The sequence below is a fragment of the Danio aesculapii genome, chromosome 10 (genome assembly GCF_903798145.1).
Source record: "Danio aesculapii chromosome 10, fDanAes4.1, whole genome shotgun sequence".
Taxonomy (NCBI): Eukaryota; Metazoa; Chordata; class Actinopteri; order Cypriniformes; family Danionidae; genus Danio; species Danio aesculapii.
Window position 1 is genome coordinate 9,115,873 of NC_079444.1, and position 15,765 is coordinate 9,131,637.

Genomic DNA, 15,765 nt, shown 5'->3' on the forward strand with positions numbered 1-15,765 from the left:
GTTATAGGGGTTAAAATGCAGCCGATCATAATTCATGTCGTTTTTCCTGAGTTTTAGGAAGCTGTTCATCTTCTTGACCGCTAGAGGGCCCCATTGTTAAAGCTTCACTAACCATTAGTTTAAGGAGACATTTATGTAGCCACATCAGCAGCAGTGCGGTTGGGAAGAATATATACGTGTTATTGTCCACAGTGCCTATAGAAAAATCATCATACCCTGTGAAAATCTATACTCACATTACACCCTGCTTTCACAGGACCTTCAGGATAAAGTTGTAGAAAGGCACAGGTTAGGAGAAGAAACTACAAACACATTTCCAAGCCTGGATAAGAGCTTTGATTTGAGGCTGTATGACAAATAAAGTCATTATTTCATAGGGGTATGATGATTTTCTATAGGCACTGTATAATGTGCCACTAGCAAATCATTTAAAGCATTGCTATGGTTTTGTTTGTTTCTAATCAGTGGCTCGTAAATTAAATAGACGTTAAACAAGTATCAGTATTATATTTTTGTAAACATTTCAGGTACACAATGAGTCAAAAATAAAAACACCATGCTTCCATCATTAAACTCATCACTGATATGATCACACTTTCTCATGTGACTGACTACAGTAATTAATTTTTTTCAAACAAAATGTTTGAACATGGAAATGCTAAAAGATATTATGAGAAAATTCTGTGTATAGATATGAAGAGAACTGAGAAATTAAAAACCTTTCAAAAAGGCATACTTTGAATTCAACACAAGCAAGTGCATGATAAAGATGTTCTTGCCTTAATCTCAGTTAAAAAGGTTATACTTTAAAGAGCCCCAATTATGAAAATCCACTTTTGTAAGCTGTTTGGACTGGACTGTGTGTATAGTGTTCACTGTCATATTGGAGTGATAGAAACAAAAGTCTCTATTTTTAATTTCCTGATGTTAAAATAGGACCCAAATCCCAGAGTTTGAGGCCCACCGCAACATGACATAGGAGTGCGGTTTACCCACCCAGCGAATTGATTGACAGACGCCATGTTTCTATAATAACATGTAAACACGTCCACAGAATATTTTTTCGCAAATAAACTGGGATTGACATATTTGTTACAACTCTCTGTGATTTTTATAAGTTAAAAATAAGTTTAAAACAGAGCATGTTTGTAATTAAGACAATAAAATCACTATCTAATTCTTAACTGCTATAATAATAATGTGTCCGACTCATGTCAGAAAGGCTTGAACTAACTCCACCACAAACACATTAAATAAACTTACCTGGTATTTTTGACTATTGAGCTGTATTTCAGCTTCAGAGTCTGTCTCTGTCACTGACTGCTGTCTATCAGACGTAATGCATGATGAGAAGCAGACACGTACCTGGGAACGGTGGGCGGGGAGAAGCAGCTCATTTGCATTTAAAGTCTCAGGCTACAAAAACAGCTACAGCATATTCAGACACCAAAATGAGCAAATTCTGGAGGCTATAATAAATAATCTGATGAGTAATTTAAGCTGAAACTTCACAGACACAATTTACATCTTGTAAAGGGGGTAAAATAGGTGCCCTTTAAATGAAACACTATTATTGAGTTAAAACATGTTGATGCTTTAATAGTTTGAGCAGCAGTTGGCGTTTCGATTGCTTCAAAACACTCAATCATTCTGTCATTAACTGGAGTCTTTATCTGAACCTAGCATTCCTTTATTGAGAACAAACACTTAAAAATACCTTTTCACTTAAAGAAACATTTGCATTTATTGATTTATAAACACGTACACTAGAAACTGCTACTATTTGCAGGCAGATGAAGGCATTGATGAACGTCAGGTTAGGTTTCTGCGTCTGGCTCGCTGGATGAAAGCCTTTTCGTTCCACTTGTTTGGCGGCAGCATTTGAGGGCCGTTGTGCACACAGAGGATGGTCATCTGCTCCGCGTACTGCAGGTTCTGGAGAAGCTACAAACACACGAACACTTCATTACACTCATATCAGTGAATGGCACACGAGATGTCCTTCAGTACACATACCTTAGGTGTGATGAAGAAATACTGAGACGTGTTCACACCGCAGGCCGCCCTCACAACAATGTCAAACACACGTCTCTCGTTGACAGGATCCATTCCCTGAACACAAACACAAGAGTCACACAAAACTTACACTCCTGCACGATCAAGCAACGTACACAAGTTCAGCTTTGAGACACTCCTGCGTGTCGTCTTATGGATGCAGAGTGATTATTCAACTACACTGAAAAAGCTTCCTTAAAGTCTGTCAAATTAAAACGTACAATGTCTGTCTTGCTAGAACTCATCATTATTCTTTAGGTGAGCGATTCATCTGAGCATGTTAATCTACAGGGCTGGGTCAGTTGGCATTTCTGTATGGAGTCTGACTTTGCACCTAGATCGTTAAAATAGAGCCTGATAGGTTTGTACTGACTGTATATGTTTGATGATGTTTATAAACCCAAATAAGGCCTAAATGTATGTTTTGCAGATGTTACAGTAGGCCATTTGGCATTATCATTGATCTGTAGCTATAATCAAATCCTGTTCATAAAAAGGTTAGTATTTAACATTTATACATAAGCATTTGTGTATAAAGCATAATGACATCGACCGTAACTTTCAGTTGTACACCGTGCCGTACCACTCAGTGGAAATGAGGCATAAGCCGATTTGGACAAAAGCATCTGATAAATGGCTAAATGTAAATGTGACCTGGTTGATCTCGTCCACCACTCTGAAGGGGCAGCGGTTGAGCTCCTGCAGGGACATGAGGTAGAGCATGGTGGTGACGCTGCGCTCTCCTCCGCTCTGATGGTGTGGCGTGAGCTCGTGCATCCGCGTGTTCCTGCGGAACTGCACCTGGATGCGAATGCCATATTTATCGTACTCCTCCTGAAACACATCAGATGTTGAAGGTCATCAGAACACAACCGAGAAAGCACCGCCTGAACGTTCAACAAAGTAAGGGACAAAGCACATCCAGGTTGCTTTCCGGCAGCCTGACATGAAGCTCTTGCTCTGTGAAAACAACTACCTAGATATACATTATCCTGCTTACTACATGGTAACTTGCTGCAAAACTAAATACTTAGACACAAAATGTTGATCTGAGATGTAATGATTTACTATTAAATATAAAGCTGACAGAAACAAAATGGCTAAATGCATCCAAGCTAACCTACATGTTATTCAGTTGTGATTGACCAATCAGAATCAAGTACTTCAGTTAGCCGTGTAATAACAAGGATTAAAATCTTGCTACCATGTTTCTAACATTTTACCATATGGTATATTTTAGCGCGCTAGCATGTTATAACATGGCTAACATAATTTACAACATTCAATACACCACTAACACAAATTGCCACATTAATGCTGAATTAGCATGTTAGAATGGTTAGCAAATTTCTAGCACATTTTTAGTGTCTTAACATGGCTAATGTGACTTAAAGTGTAGAACATCACTGACACAAACCTGTCGCCAGCATGATTAGCACTGCTAGAATGAATTAACACTTTGCTGACGTGTTTCAACATGTGGCTAAATGAGTTCTAGCATGTGGCCAAGACGTTTCTAGCACACTTGAGCTAGCATAAGGTTGCATGTTGTTAACATGACTGGCATTTTAGCTGTTCCTGACATGGTTTAATTATTTTAACCCATTTGCTAGAATAAACATGCTGTGTTTACCTAACTATTGTTATTAACAGCTGTTTTACATGCTGCTTTCACATATTTAACCATGTGTAGCACAATGTTAGCATGCTATACTATGATTTAACACTGTTAAATGTTCCAGGCTACTTGTAGACTTTCCTAGTGACATATAAAAGATAGACAGATAAAAGTCTGTAGCTGAATATGAGAGAACAGCACAGCCTGACATGGTGTTATGAAAGCATACGAGAGCTCAACAGGCAATGATGGTCAGACTATTGTAGAAAGCTCAGAAACACGTCCTCACCTCATTCTCTGAGTGCAGATCCACCTCTCCCGCACACTGCATAGACTGAAAGAAATCACTGAAGCGCACATTGATCTGCTCCACCAGCTTCTTCAGGGGATTCAGCCAGCGCTCTTTAGCCTGAGAAACACACAGACATGATCAGGAACTCTGACGATGACTGTGTGACTGGGTTTTGCATGAACGCACCTCTGCAATGTTTCTTCTATAGGTTGTCAGTTCATTAGTCTTATCGTCCAGCTCCTTCTCCAAGTTCTTTATCTCCAGCTCACGTCTGTTATATTCGTCCACCACCTGAATGCCAAGACCACCAGTGTATGAAATGACCAGTATATAACCATCCTTCTCCTCTCGCTATAATGCTGTGTTAGGTTTTCCAGCCATGCATGCATCTTACAGCTGAATTACTATTCAAGCACAGCAGTGTTATTTGAATGAGCTTAATCTGTCTTACAGCATCACTGAGGCCTGTGAAACACTCAGCTCTGGTTCTCTCCTCATTTAGCATGGCATCGATCTCATCCAGAGTTTCAGGCAACAGGCTGAAGGCCTGAAGAGAGCACACAAAAACAATGTCATGTGATACAGGATTAAAGCTTGAATGAAGCAGAAGTAGGGGAGTCTGAGTAGACTGAGCTCACTGCATGTAGTTCCTCCGGGACGGCTGTCTCTCCTGGAGTCATGTTACAGATCTCACTGGCCCGTTTCATCAGGGTCTTACACGTCATCAACAGATTGGTCTTTATCTTGTCCAACTTGGTATAGTCTACCTGCGCACACACACACACACACACACACACACACGCACACGCACACACACACACACACACACACACACACACACACACACACACACACACACACACACGCACACACACACGCACACACACACACACGCACACATATGGAGAATGAAGTCACATGAATTGCTCAGGTGTGAGTTCCTACAGACTTCAACAGAGTGTAAAAATCTTGATGGTTCTGTGTTTCTCGTCTATCAAATCTGAGCTTTATTTTGTATTACTATTGGATTTAAGTCAGGTGATTGGCTGGGCCATTTGAGCAGCTTTATTTTCTTTCTCTGAAAGCATTTGAGAGTTTCCTCGGCTGTGTTTTGGATCATTGTCTTGCTGAAATGTCCACTCTGGTTTCATCTTTATAATCCTGCTAATGTAGATGTTGGACTGAAGCTGCAAATATTAATTTACAATGACAAAGAACGGGGAGTTACTGAATAACTACAGAGAGATTTCAGCTGCTGTCTGGGCTTTCACTGCCTTTCTACACACTTCCCTTTTTTAATGTTTTCAATACTTTTTCCCTGTGTCATTTTATTTTATTTTGTAAACTAATTAGACTTATTTTCTTTTCATGAATTACTTTGGTTGTTACCAACATTCTGGGAAAATTTCAAGTCAACGGCATCTTTAGAAATATGTTTTCTGAAAAACAGGCTGATGTGTTCAATACTTCAATACTTCTTCTAATTTCTGCGCTGTATATTCAGATTTCTAATCTTTATGTAAATATGCAATTGATATTGATGTGTAAACCAGTAGTATCAGAGTATAATCAACATTTCAGTAGTATGTATCAATACCAGTAAAAGATCACTGTTCTAGGCATCACAGAAAAGAAATGCATCATTTTCATAAGCATTAGAAACACAACCCTAACGGATTAAATATAAAAATTAAACTAAGGTATTAATGCTATTGTTAATGTTAACAGTTTGAAAAAATAAATCTGTAATAAGCAGCAGGTACTGGACCTATACTCCAGGAAGTAAGGCTTGTTGTTTTTCCCATCCATTGCTATGTTTATGATGTCAAACATTGTGATATGTTTGATGTTAGTTTTTTTTTTTGGTGTATTTATTTTCCTCACCCTTCTCTCCGATTCTTACTCCACTTTTAGGAGTCCAGTTATCTGTCCAGTTATCTGTCAATCATCATTATGACGATGACAGTTTCACCAATACCCGGACGAGCTGTGAGGATTTAAAGCTCCGACTGATCAGTGTGTGGTATGCTCTCTGCCTCGGTTTACCCTTTGTGCTCCACGCAATTTGTTTTGGCATGCTTAGACTGTTTAGTGATTTATTATCTCAGTTTTACTGTGGTAATTCGAGTTTACTTGTTAAACTTTGTTGGCTTTAAGTAAAATGCTTTGATGGTTGTTGTGTGATTCTAAACTGAGCCTATGACCTAGATTGACCAAGATTGATTTTTGTTAGATTAGTTTGTGTGTTTTGCCCCTGTGTAATTTTGCATTTTGTAGTTTAATTAGTTTAGGTCGGCCGTCGTGTACACTGAAGATGTCAGTTTCATTTTCATTATTTCTGTCGCCTAGTTTAGACTTTAGACATAAGGATTGTTTTGTTTTTTTAATTTCTTTAATTTGGCGTACACTCATTGTTTTCGTTTAAAGAGAATTTTGTAAATGTTTATTTCTATTTATTATTGTTACATTTTTTGTTTAAACCATTGAGTAAAAAAAGCATAGAGAATTGATTCCTGCCTCATCCTTGATGTCGCACACATTACATCTGTCTCAAGTGTTACAGCATCCCATTTTAACATCACAAACACGTAACTAGGGATGCACCAATCCCGATACGTAGATCGGATTACCACATATTTTTATTTATATCGGCCAGCTGGTACCGATCCAAATCCAATCTTGCGGTACGCTATATTCTGTGTAACTTATAAACCAGCAAAAGCCACAAAGATGGTAGCCTATTATAAGGCACTAGAAACTTGTCATGTAGGCCTACTATATAATAAATGTTTTGAAGCCATTCTATAGTTTAATGTAAAACACAGATGAATATTCAAGTGGTTAAATTCATGTTCAGTTCAGCGATTCGCGCTGCTGCGCCTGTCAATCATTCTCCATTCATTCCCAATTCAAACTGCACTGCACGTTCATGACAACATAAAACACTTTTTGCAAGACTAATTGTTCCTGTTAATATAAGTTATGGGTGGAGAAATGCATTTAGTTTTGCATTAAATGGGTTCACTTTGACCTGCAACATGGAGATTATGGCTGTTTCTAAATCATGTTGCGTTGTGTCTGTTAAACCAACAGATCGCATTCACAACACTGGAGTAGAGAGTGTTATTACCTGCTCTTCACACACAAAGTAGGCAGACCTGAAACTTTTGAGAAAAGGCTCAATAATACATTGGACAGACAAAATACATTAAAATAACCAACAAATTATACCAAAAGAAATAAGTTTTAAAAAGATAATTTTTCAGACAAAAAATAATTTTTCAGACATGCTTTAAGTTTCTCCATCTCATTCGCGGCGAGTTTAGGCGAGGGAATTTATTAAGTAAAACTGGCCTCAGATGGTTTAGTTTAGTCTGCTTCAAACCTGCAGGAAAATATCAGGCTTTGTTAAAATGCTGGTTATTTTACCAACGATTAGGGTCAACAGTGGTAGCCTATTACAGATTTCAAAGAAAAATCTTCATAGTAAAAAGGAAACATAAGCTGGACCACAACAGATCAATGTCATAATATTGAGCTATTAAAATAGGTTTCAAAATATTTAAACCTGCTTTTATGCTAGCCAAAATAAAACAAATAAGCCTTTCTCCAGAAGAAGAAATATTATAGGAAATACTGTGAAAAATTCCTCTGTTAAACATCATTTGGGAAATATTAATATATAAAAAATTTCACAGAAGGGTGAATAATTCTGACTTCAACTGATAATCGTTTTGAATAATCGTGATTACAATTATGACCAAAATAATCGTGATTATGATTTTTCTCAGATTCAGCAGCCCTACTATAGTGTGTTATTTTTACTTAAGAGGGTTTATTGAGTTCATCACCAGAACTAAACTGCATTATGTTCATTTAAAAAATAAATGGCACTGTATTGGGATCAGATCTGTATCGGTCGATACAGATTTTGGTATCGAGGCCGGATCGGCCCCAAAAAAAATGGTATCGGTGCATCCCTACACATAACACATTGTAATGTCCAATCTGAGCAGTCGTGAATGCAAATTTACACATATTAAGTATCATACTTTGATGAACAGAAAGCTCATATTTTTGACAGAAATCTTTGTTTTATAAAAATAAATATGTGGTCATCATTTACTCTCCTCCAGTTGTTTGAGCTTCTTTCTTCTGTTGAACAGGAAGATATATTGAAGACTGTTCTATGATATTTGGACTTAAATTTAATTGTTAAGTAACCCATTTCACTAAATAAATGTAGGTTTACAGTAAAAATATGCGCTGTAAATGACAGGTGACAGATTGTCTCACCTCTGCTCTCTTGAGTTCAGCTGAACTGTCTCGAACGTCTGTCTCCAGTTTGGTTTTCTCAGCACTGAGACCTGCACTCTGGAGAGCCAAATACACCTTCTCCATATTTAGCCTGGCCTTTGACTACACAAACACACAAATCATTGATAAGCACAGAGCATTCGAGAGCAGAAATTCAAATTTATTTGTATAGCATTTGCCACAATAATTATTGTTTCAAAGTAACTTCTAAAATAGATGCATTATTAAATTACAGTCAAAATCAGAAAATCACCCTGATGAAGCACAAACACACCTGCAGGTGACTCAAATACTCCCCCATTATGGTCACTTTTTTGTTGTTGACAGCAGCAATCTTGGCATTTGCTTCCTCCTCGATTGCCACCAAGTTGATCTCATTCTGCTCCATCTGCCTCAAGCTAATAAGTAAATAAACATATAAAACATATAGGGTGTGTATAATAAGTAATAATAATAATAATAATAATAATAAACCAACAAATAATAATAGAAACAAATAGTACCTGTCCTGCTTTGTGCTGATTTTCTGCTCCAGCTGTCTCTTCTTGCTTTTCAGATCAGACAGTTTCTTCTTATTAGCACGTAGCTCATTATCGCGACGGTCCAGGTTAGCTTGTTGCTCCCGAATGGCTGCCATCCGCTGATCAATGCTCTGCTTCTGCCTTTCTGCTGCCTGTTGATGCAAGTGTCAAATGTAAGGTCATTTAGCAGAGGAAAAATTGTGGCACAAAAGGCCATAGAGCTTAAGAAATTTGTACAAAAAGAGATCGCTGGGCCAAAAACATTTTTATATATTTTTTTATTCGATCGATGTCTATTCCAAACAAATATTTTTACACTTCATGTTTTCACTTGTTTTAAGTATTAAATGAATCAAAAAATGGATGTAAATCTTTTGTTTGTCCAGTTTTTATTATATATCATGTTTAGTAGATTGCTTGGAATTTTACAGGCTTCAAAACGTATGAAAAAAGTGCATATATATATATATATATATATATATATATATATATATATATATATATATATAAATTTAATCTGTAAGAATTTACAATAAAATCTAAATAAAATCTAAACATCTCTATTTAACATACTATACGTGGCCTTCTTTTATTCTACTTGTGCATCTGTTAATTTTATCTGAGGTTATGGATGATTTGGTTGTCTCTGAAAAATACTGACAGAAAGAGCAGTTCACTGCTTATTGCATTGGGAAGTGAAGTTTTTATTAAAATATAATGCCCCAAACAGGGTTTTTACAAAGTTTACTGCTAAAACATTTACAAGACTTTCATATTCATGACCTACTATTTCCTGTAATATTAACCAGGAAAAAAAAGAGGCTGCAACAACTAACCCCACCCTTACACACATTTACATACATATATTATATGGCACCTTTAAATCAGTGGTAATAGTGTGTCAATTTAGTATCTGACCCTTAGCTGCTCCTCCAGCTGTCGTCTCTCCTCTACATCTATGGTTGTAGTCAGGTACTGTGGTGGTCGCAGAGCCGAGTTACTGGAGACCACATTATTGGAGTAAGCAGACTTCTTCACATTATACCTCTCCTCCGCTGTGTAGATCGTTCTCAACTGAAGGTCTTTGATCACCTGCCACAGGTTTAAACATTAATACAATTGTGAATTTACTCACAAAAATTAATACCTGTTACCATTTGTTTGATTTATTTACTGTTCATTAATCAATAAGCAAGTTTAATGCACTGGATTAATAGAACTAAATATTTGCAATGAAAACCGCATAAGATGTTCACATGATTCACTAAATAGCTGTGTTTGGAAATAACTAATCATACTATAGTCCATGCCCACTTTTCTGACCAGTTATATCTATATATATGCATCAAGTAAATTGAAGACATCTCATAAGTAATTAGACAGTTTTAAGATATTACTAATTTCTTTGCATTTGACATGATGAATTCATTTAAGGTATATTACTCTGCTTTCAGCTAAACATCGCTTTTTTCATCAAAGGATAACCTACCGTTTCAATCATGCCCTTGGTCTTCTCTGTTCCTATTGGTACATCATTAACTCTGTACTGATGGCATAAATAACTCATAACCTCCTCAGGAGCATCAAACATCTCTCGCAAGTACGAGATGAAGCCGTAAGGCCTGCAAAAAAACAAAAACAACATTAAACATATGCTCTAAATGTAGCAAAAAAAGAAGACATTTTAATGATGCTCATTACTTGAGGGTCTCGATGGGTCGTGACGGTGGTCGTTTAGAGCAAGACTCTGTTGGAGCGATGATGCTGTTAACTCGCAGCCTCTGCGTATCTCTCATCTGAAAAAAAAATGTCTCGTTTTACATCACTTACTTTCTATTTTCTAATGTGACTCAATAACAAAAGAAAAAAAAAACAAAAATTGCTTTTACCATGACTTAGGGGACTAAAATGACATTCTGTTACAGCAGATAATATAAATTAAAATCTCATCAAGCCTATTTGCAAAAGTAATTTGAAGACATTTAAAAAAACTTTTGTATTTACAGAACACATTGCAGCATCAAAATACTCATTATTTGTAAAAGTTCATTTTTATATATTGCAACTATCCTTCAGACCTTTTAAGTTTTTAATCCATAAATTATATATATATATTTAATATATATATTAAAAATATAAAATTAATATGTTCCATGTAATAATGAGCTCTCCTCTCCACCAACAGCTGGTATGCGGGCATGAAGTGTGTATAAAGCTTATTCGTTCATAAAGTACAGGTCAGAGTATGTTGTTTCATTTTAACATAAAAATATCTCTTAGACTAAATTATGATAAAATAATGTTTCACAAAAGTTGAAAAAAAAATTATTAGTGTATTAAATTATTATTAATAATAATAATTATTAATATATTATTATAATATTATAAATGAATAATTGTAAATATACTGATTATTATTTGTTATTACTGTTTATCCTAATTATTATATCCATATATTATTTTTTTATTCGTATTTTTATTTAATTAGGGGTCAAGCACCAGAGGTGCATAGGCACCTATTGTAACCATTCTGGTTCTTATTATTATTATTCCGGCTTCTTCTTCCGCTCTGAGAGTCTAAGCCAGCCCTATAAACCTTTTACAGCATTTGCGCAAACTTTGGCACACTGATAAAGGACAGTCTGATCTTCAACCACAACAAATTTGGACTCCGTACTCAAACTCTAGCGCCACCATTTGTCCAAAGCTTCACTTTTGTTTATCTTTAAACCTTTTGAACCGAATGGGCTACATTCATCCCTGATTTTCTATGATGTCAGTTTCCATCATGACAATTTTGATGTAACTTTTTTAGCTACATAAAAGCAAACTGAAATTAAATGTTTAAATTTAATGTTGTAAATGAATCTGCTTTTTTTATATATATATAAATGTAAATACTGTCACACATAAAGGACTAGAAGACAACAAATCAAGGCAAAAACAACAGTAATTCTGTTATAAATTAGATTGTTTTGTTTTTACTGTAATGAGTTCATTATAAAATGAAAAAAATAAATACTGTAATAGTTAATATAAAGCATGTTTTCTAGTTATTTTTAAACATTACCTAATAAATTAGAAAATTACCCATGGCATCTATATTTACCTTCAGCCCACTAGATTCAATCAAGTTTAGTTTTTGGCCCTTAATAAGAAAAAGTTTGGGCACCCCTGATCTATTTGAACAAAACTTGTCCTAGGCCTTCATACAACGATTTATTGTTTTTTTCCCCTTTTCACAATATTTACTCTTCTTAAAGAGCTTACAAATATACATTGCACAATCAAATCAAACAGATTTGAATATAAATTTCAGGAAATAAACACCCTTAATGTGTTATTGCCTTTATTAAGATTTTCATGGTAATGTTTACTTTCACCAGGGCAACACAGTGACGCAGTAGGTAGTGCTGTCGCCTCACAGCAAGGTCGCTGGTTCGAGCCTCGGCTGAGTCAGTTGGCGTTTCTGTGTGGAGTTTGCATGCTCTCCCCGTGTTTGCGTGGGTTTCCTCTGGGTGCTCTGGTTTCCTCCACAGTCCAAAGACATGCGGTACAGGTGAATTGGGTAGGTTAAATTGTACGTAGTGTGAATGAGTGTGTAAAACATGTGCTGGATGAGTTGGCAGTTCATTCCACTGCGGCGACCACAGATTAATAAAGGGACTAAGCTGAAAAAAAAATGAATGACTGAATGTTTACTTTCACTATCTCATTTAGGGAAACTCCTGAGGTAAATAAGTTATATCGCAGAATAATAAATTATATAAAATGCTGCGCTTCTCAACTCTAGTCGCAATGACTTCTGGGACTTCTAGAGCAAGTTTGGTGCTCAAGTCTGCATCGGTGTGTCCTCAATAATAAGAACACATCCAAGAACTTTCATGCTTCCTCCATTCTTGCAGTCTTGAGTTTTGGAACGGAACTTTGGCTATTGATGATGACGTTACATGAGAACACAAAGATGAAAAATCGCATTGATTAATCTAAAGAACACGTATTGAGAAACAGCCATAGTCTGAAGTTAGCTGCAGCGTTTCAGCACACTGCCCCCAAGTGGTCCAGTCCATAGATATAAAAAAATGGCTTTAATTGCTTATAACTTCTTAACCCTTTGTCCAAAATTCTTAAAATTAGTCTTTTTATATCTGGCGGAGCATGCAGAGTCAAATGATGTCTGATTTTCCCAGGTCAGCCATTTTGGCCGTTGGTCATTTTGAATTATGCCAAAAATTGCTATATTTTACGGACACATGGTTGAATTGTTATGAAAGTCAGTATGTGTCTTCGGGACTGTGCCATGAAGGTGCTCAAAAAGTTTTCACCTTTTGGTCAAACATTAAAACAATATTTCTAAAAATGCTAATAACTTTTGACTAATTTTGCCTATTGTTATGAAACTTGTCTTGATACATTTCTTGGGCTGTCCTGAGAACATCAATACCAATTATGCCTTAAATAACTGAACTTCCTGTCTGCCATCTAGCCTTAGATCAAAAACTTTTTCGAACTCCTCCTACATCGTGATTTGCACCAAATTTGACTCAGATCATCTTCAGACTCTGCTGATAAAAAGTTATTGAATTAGTGTCGATAGGTGTAATGGTTTTTGTTTACCGTACCGACAAATGTGATAGCATGATGCCAAACTACAACGGAGGCTTTATCTCTGCGATAGTTAAAGATAATGACACCAAATTTTAGGTCTGTCATTGTTGCCTCACACTGACCACACCATAAAAATTTGGTGACAGCGCCACCTATGGGACAAGAATTCTAAAACATTCATTTGCCATTATTAATTAAACTTACAAATTTGGTATTAACTTTTGCCTGCATATACTTGACGAAATAGGTGTCAAATTATTCCTTGAGTCATGCCGACAACAGAAACACCAATTATGCCAAACTTCCTGTCCGCCATTTTGATTTTGTTCAAAACATTCTATTTTTTAACTCCTCCTAGACAGTTGGTCCACTCTTCACCAAATTAGACTCGGATCATCTTCAGACCATGTAGACATCCTGTTTTATGAATTTAATAAATTTGAGTTTTATGCGTTTTATGAATTTTGAACCAAGGGTTAAGAGGTTATAAGCAATAAAAAGCCATTTTTTGTATCTCTGGACCCAGGCCCGGCCCTAACAAATTTGGCGCCCTAGGCAAGATTTCAGGTGGCGCCCCGTTGCACCGCAGTAAATTCCACTGCTAGTGTAAATATACTCATAAGAAACTAAATGGCTTTGTCTTGGACATTCTTTTATTTAAACAAAGCAATTGCACATTCAAAATACTTATAAAGAAGTATTTGCAATGGTGGGACTGAGAAACCTCAGCAGCGCATCTGGCACCAATCTAATAATAAACTTGTGATTTTAAGAATAAAATAAAATAATATAAATGAAAAACCAAAAGATACATGCATGATGTCGATAGATAAACTGTTGTCATTTAGCACATGCGCAAACTTGATGTAATGACGCGGTGACGTTCGAGGCTCAGACACACTCTCGCAGTCCAAAACAAGATTAAAGACCTATCTTTTTAGTAAAGCATACACTCAGTGCATCACTATATATATATATCCTTAATATTTTAATTCTTTTTCATATGTAAAGGTATTTGCGTATTGCTGTACATCCTGTTTGTATTAAGCAATGTATAAGTGAGGCGCATAACTAACACGCTCTGCGCTGGACAATAGACCGGCTTTGTTCTGGTCTATGGAACAGTCTATTAAAGTTTCTCAAAATAGCAACATGCCAGTAATGCGCCTCAACACGCCTCCTTTTTTAGATCAGAACGCCTATGGGCACACATAAGAGCGCAAATGCATTTGCTATTTAAACAGCGTGGCGCAAAACGTCAAAACGACTCTAGCGCCGAGCTGAAACTAGCAAACAACAATTGCGTTGCGCCTTGTGCCACATTGCGCCGGGTGTATGATAGGGCCCTTGGACTGCAGCTCTGCACAAAACGTTTGGCCAGTGGAAAATGGTCGTGCCCATCTGAGCCTGGTTCTCTCGAGGTTTTTTTCTTCACCTTCGCCAATTAGTGAAGTTTTTTTTCCTCGCCGCTGTCGCCACTAGCTTGCATGGTTCGGGATCTGTGGAGCTGCACATCAATGGATTTGCCCTTCAGTGTTTGAACCCTCAGTAGTGATTATTAAACCACACTGACCTGAGCTAAACTGAACTGAACTTAAACACTGAAAACTGAACTACACGGTTTCAATTTACTATGATCTTTTATGTGAAGCTACTTTGACACAATCTACATTATAAAAGCGCTATAGAAAAATGGTGAATTGAATTGAATAATGCTGCCAGATGACATTACAGGCTGAATCACTGCAATGGTTCAAAGTACTGAAAGCAAGCTTAATGTGTGTGATCTAGACCTGACATTGACCAAACTACGTCAGTTTGATCCACTTTCTGGGTAAATTTGACAAATAATTAAATTCTATCAATAGAAATCATACAAAATTTATCAAATGATTTTTGAACAGTTTTGTCTATTGTCATGAGACAAATGAGGTCTTGCAGATTCCTTGAATCATACAGAGAACATTGATATAATTTATTCCCTAATTGACACAACTTCCTGTCCACAATCTTGAATTAGTTTGAACTCTCCATAAATTCTGTTGTTTTGAACTCTCCATAGATCATTAGCCCAATTTCCACTAAATTTGGCTCAGAACATGCTGCCAAAAAGTTACAGAATTTTCCAGTTGCTCTGTAACTTATTGTCTTGCTTGTTTATAATGTGGCCACAGGACTGCTTGCCCCCGGTAACTGCTACTTGCAGCTATATGTATTATTATTATTTTATTTACTGTCTTTAGTATGTTTTTTTTAAACATATATGCATGTTCTTTTTTTTTTTACTTAGTTTTTATAGATTTTTTAGGAACATATAACCAGTGGGAACAAAACAAACAAATAAAAAAATTATA

At 36.3% G+C, this 15,765-nt stretch overlaps 1 protein-coding gene across 1 annotated transcript in view; it reads right to left on the minus strand.

The window, feature by feature from the left end:
* Positions 1-1,649: 1,649 nt before the first annotated feature.
* smc5 (structural maintenance of chromosomes 5) overlaps positions 1,650-15,765 on the minus strand; it is a 30,225-nt gene continuing 16,109 nt past the window's right edge. Inside the window, exons 12-24 of the mRNA XM_056467094.1 lie at positions 10,505-10,599; positions 10,293-10,425; positions 9,722-9,895; positions 8,786-8,955; positions 8,557-8,680; positions 8,262-8,384; positions 4,604-4,732; positions 4,417-4,512; positions 4,152-4,256; positions 3,963-4,082; positions 2,710-2,889; positions 2,017-2,112; positions 1,650-1,944 (exon numbers count right to left, since the gene is read on the minus strand). Of these exons, the coding sequence (XP_056323069.1) occupies positions 1,813-1,944; positions 2,017-2,112; positions 2,710-2,889; positions 3,963-4,082; positions 4,152-4,256; positions 4,417-4,512; positions 4,604-4,732; positions 8,262-8,384; positions 8,557-8,680; positions 8,786-8,955; positions 9,722-9,895; positions 10,293-10,425; positions 10,505-10,599 (1,677 nt within the window). The 3' untranslated portion in view covers positions 1,650-1,812. The remainder of the gene's footprint in view (positions 1,945-2,016; positions 2,113-2,709; positions 2,890-3,962; positions 4,083-4,151; positions 4,257-4,416; positions 4,513-4,603; positions 4,733-8,261; positions 8,385-8,556; positions 8,681-8,785; positions 8,956-9,721; positions 9,896-10,292; positions 10,426-10,504; positions 10,600-15,765) is intronic.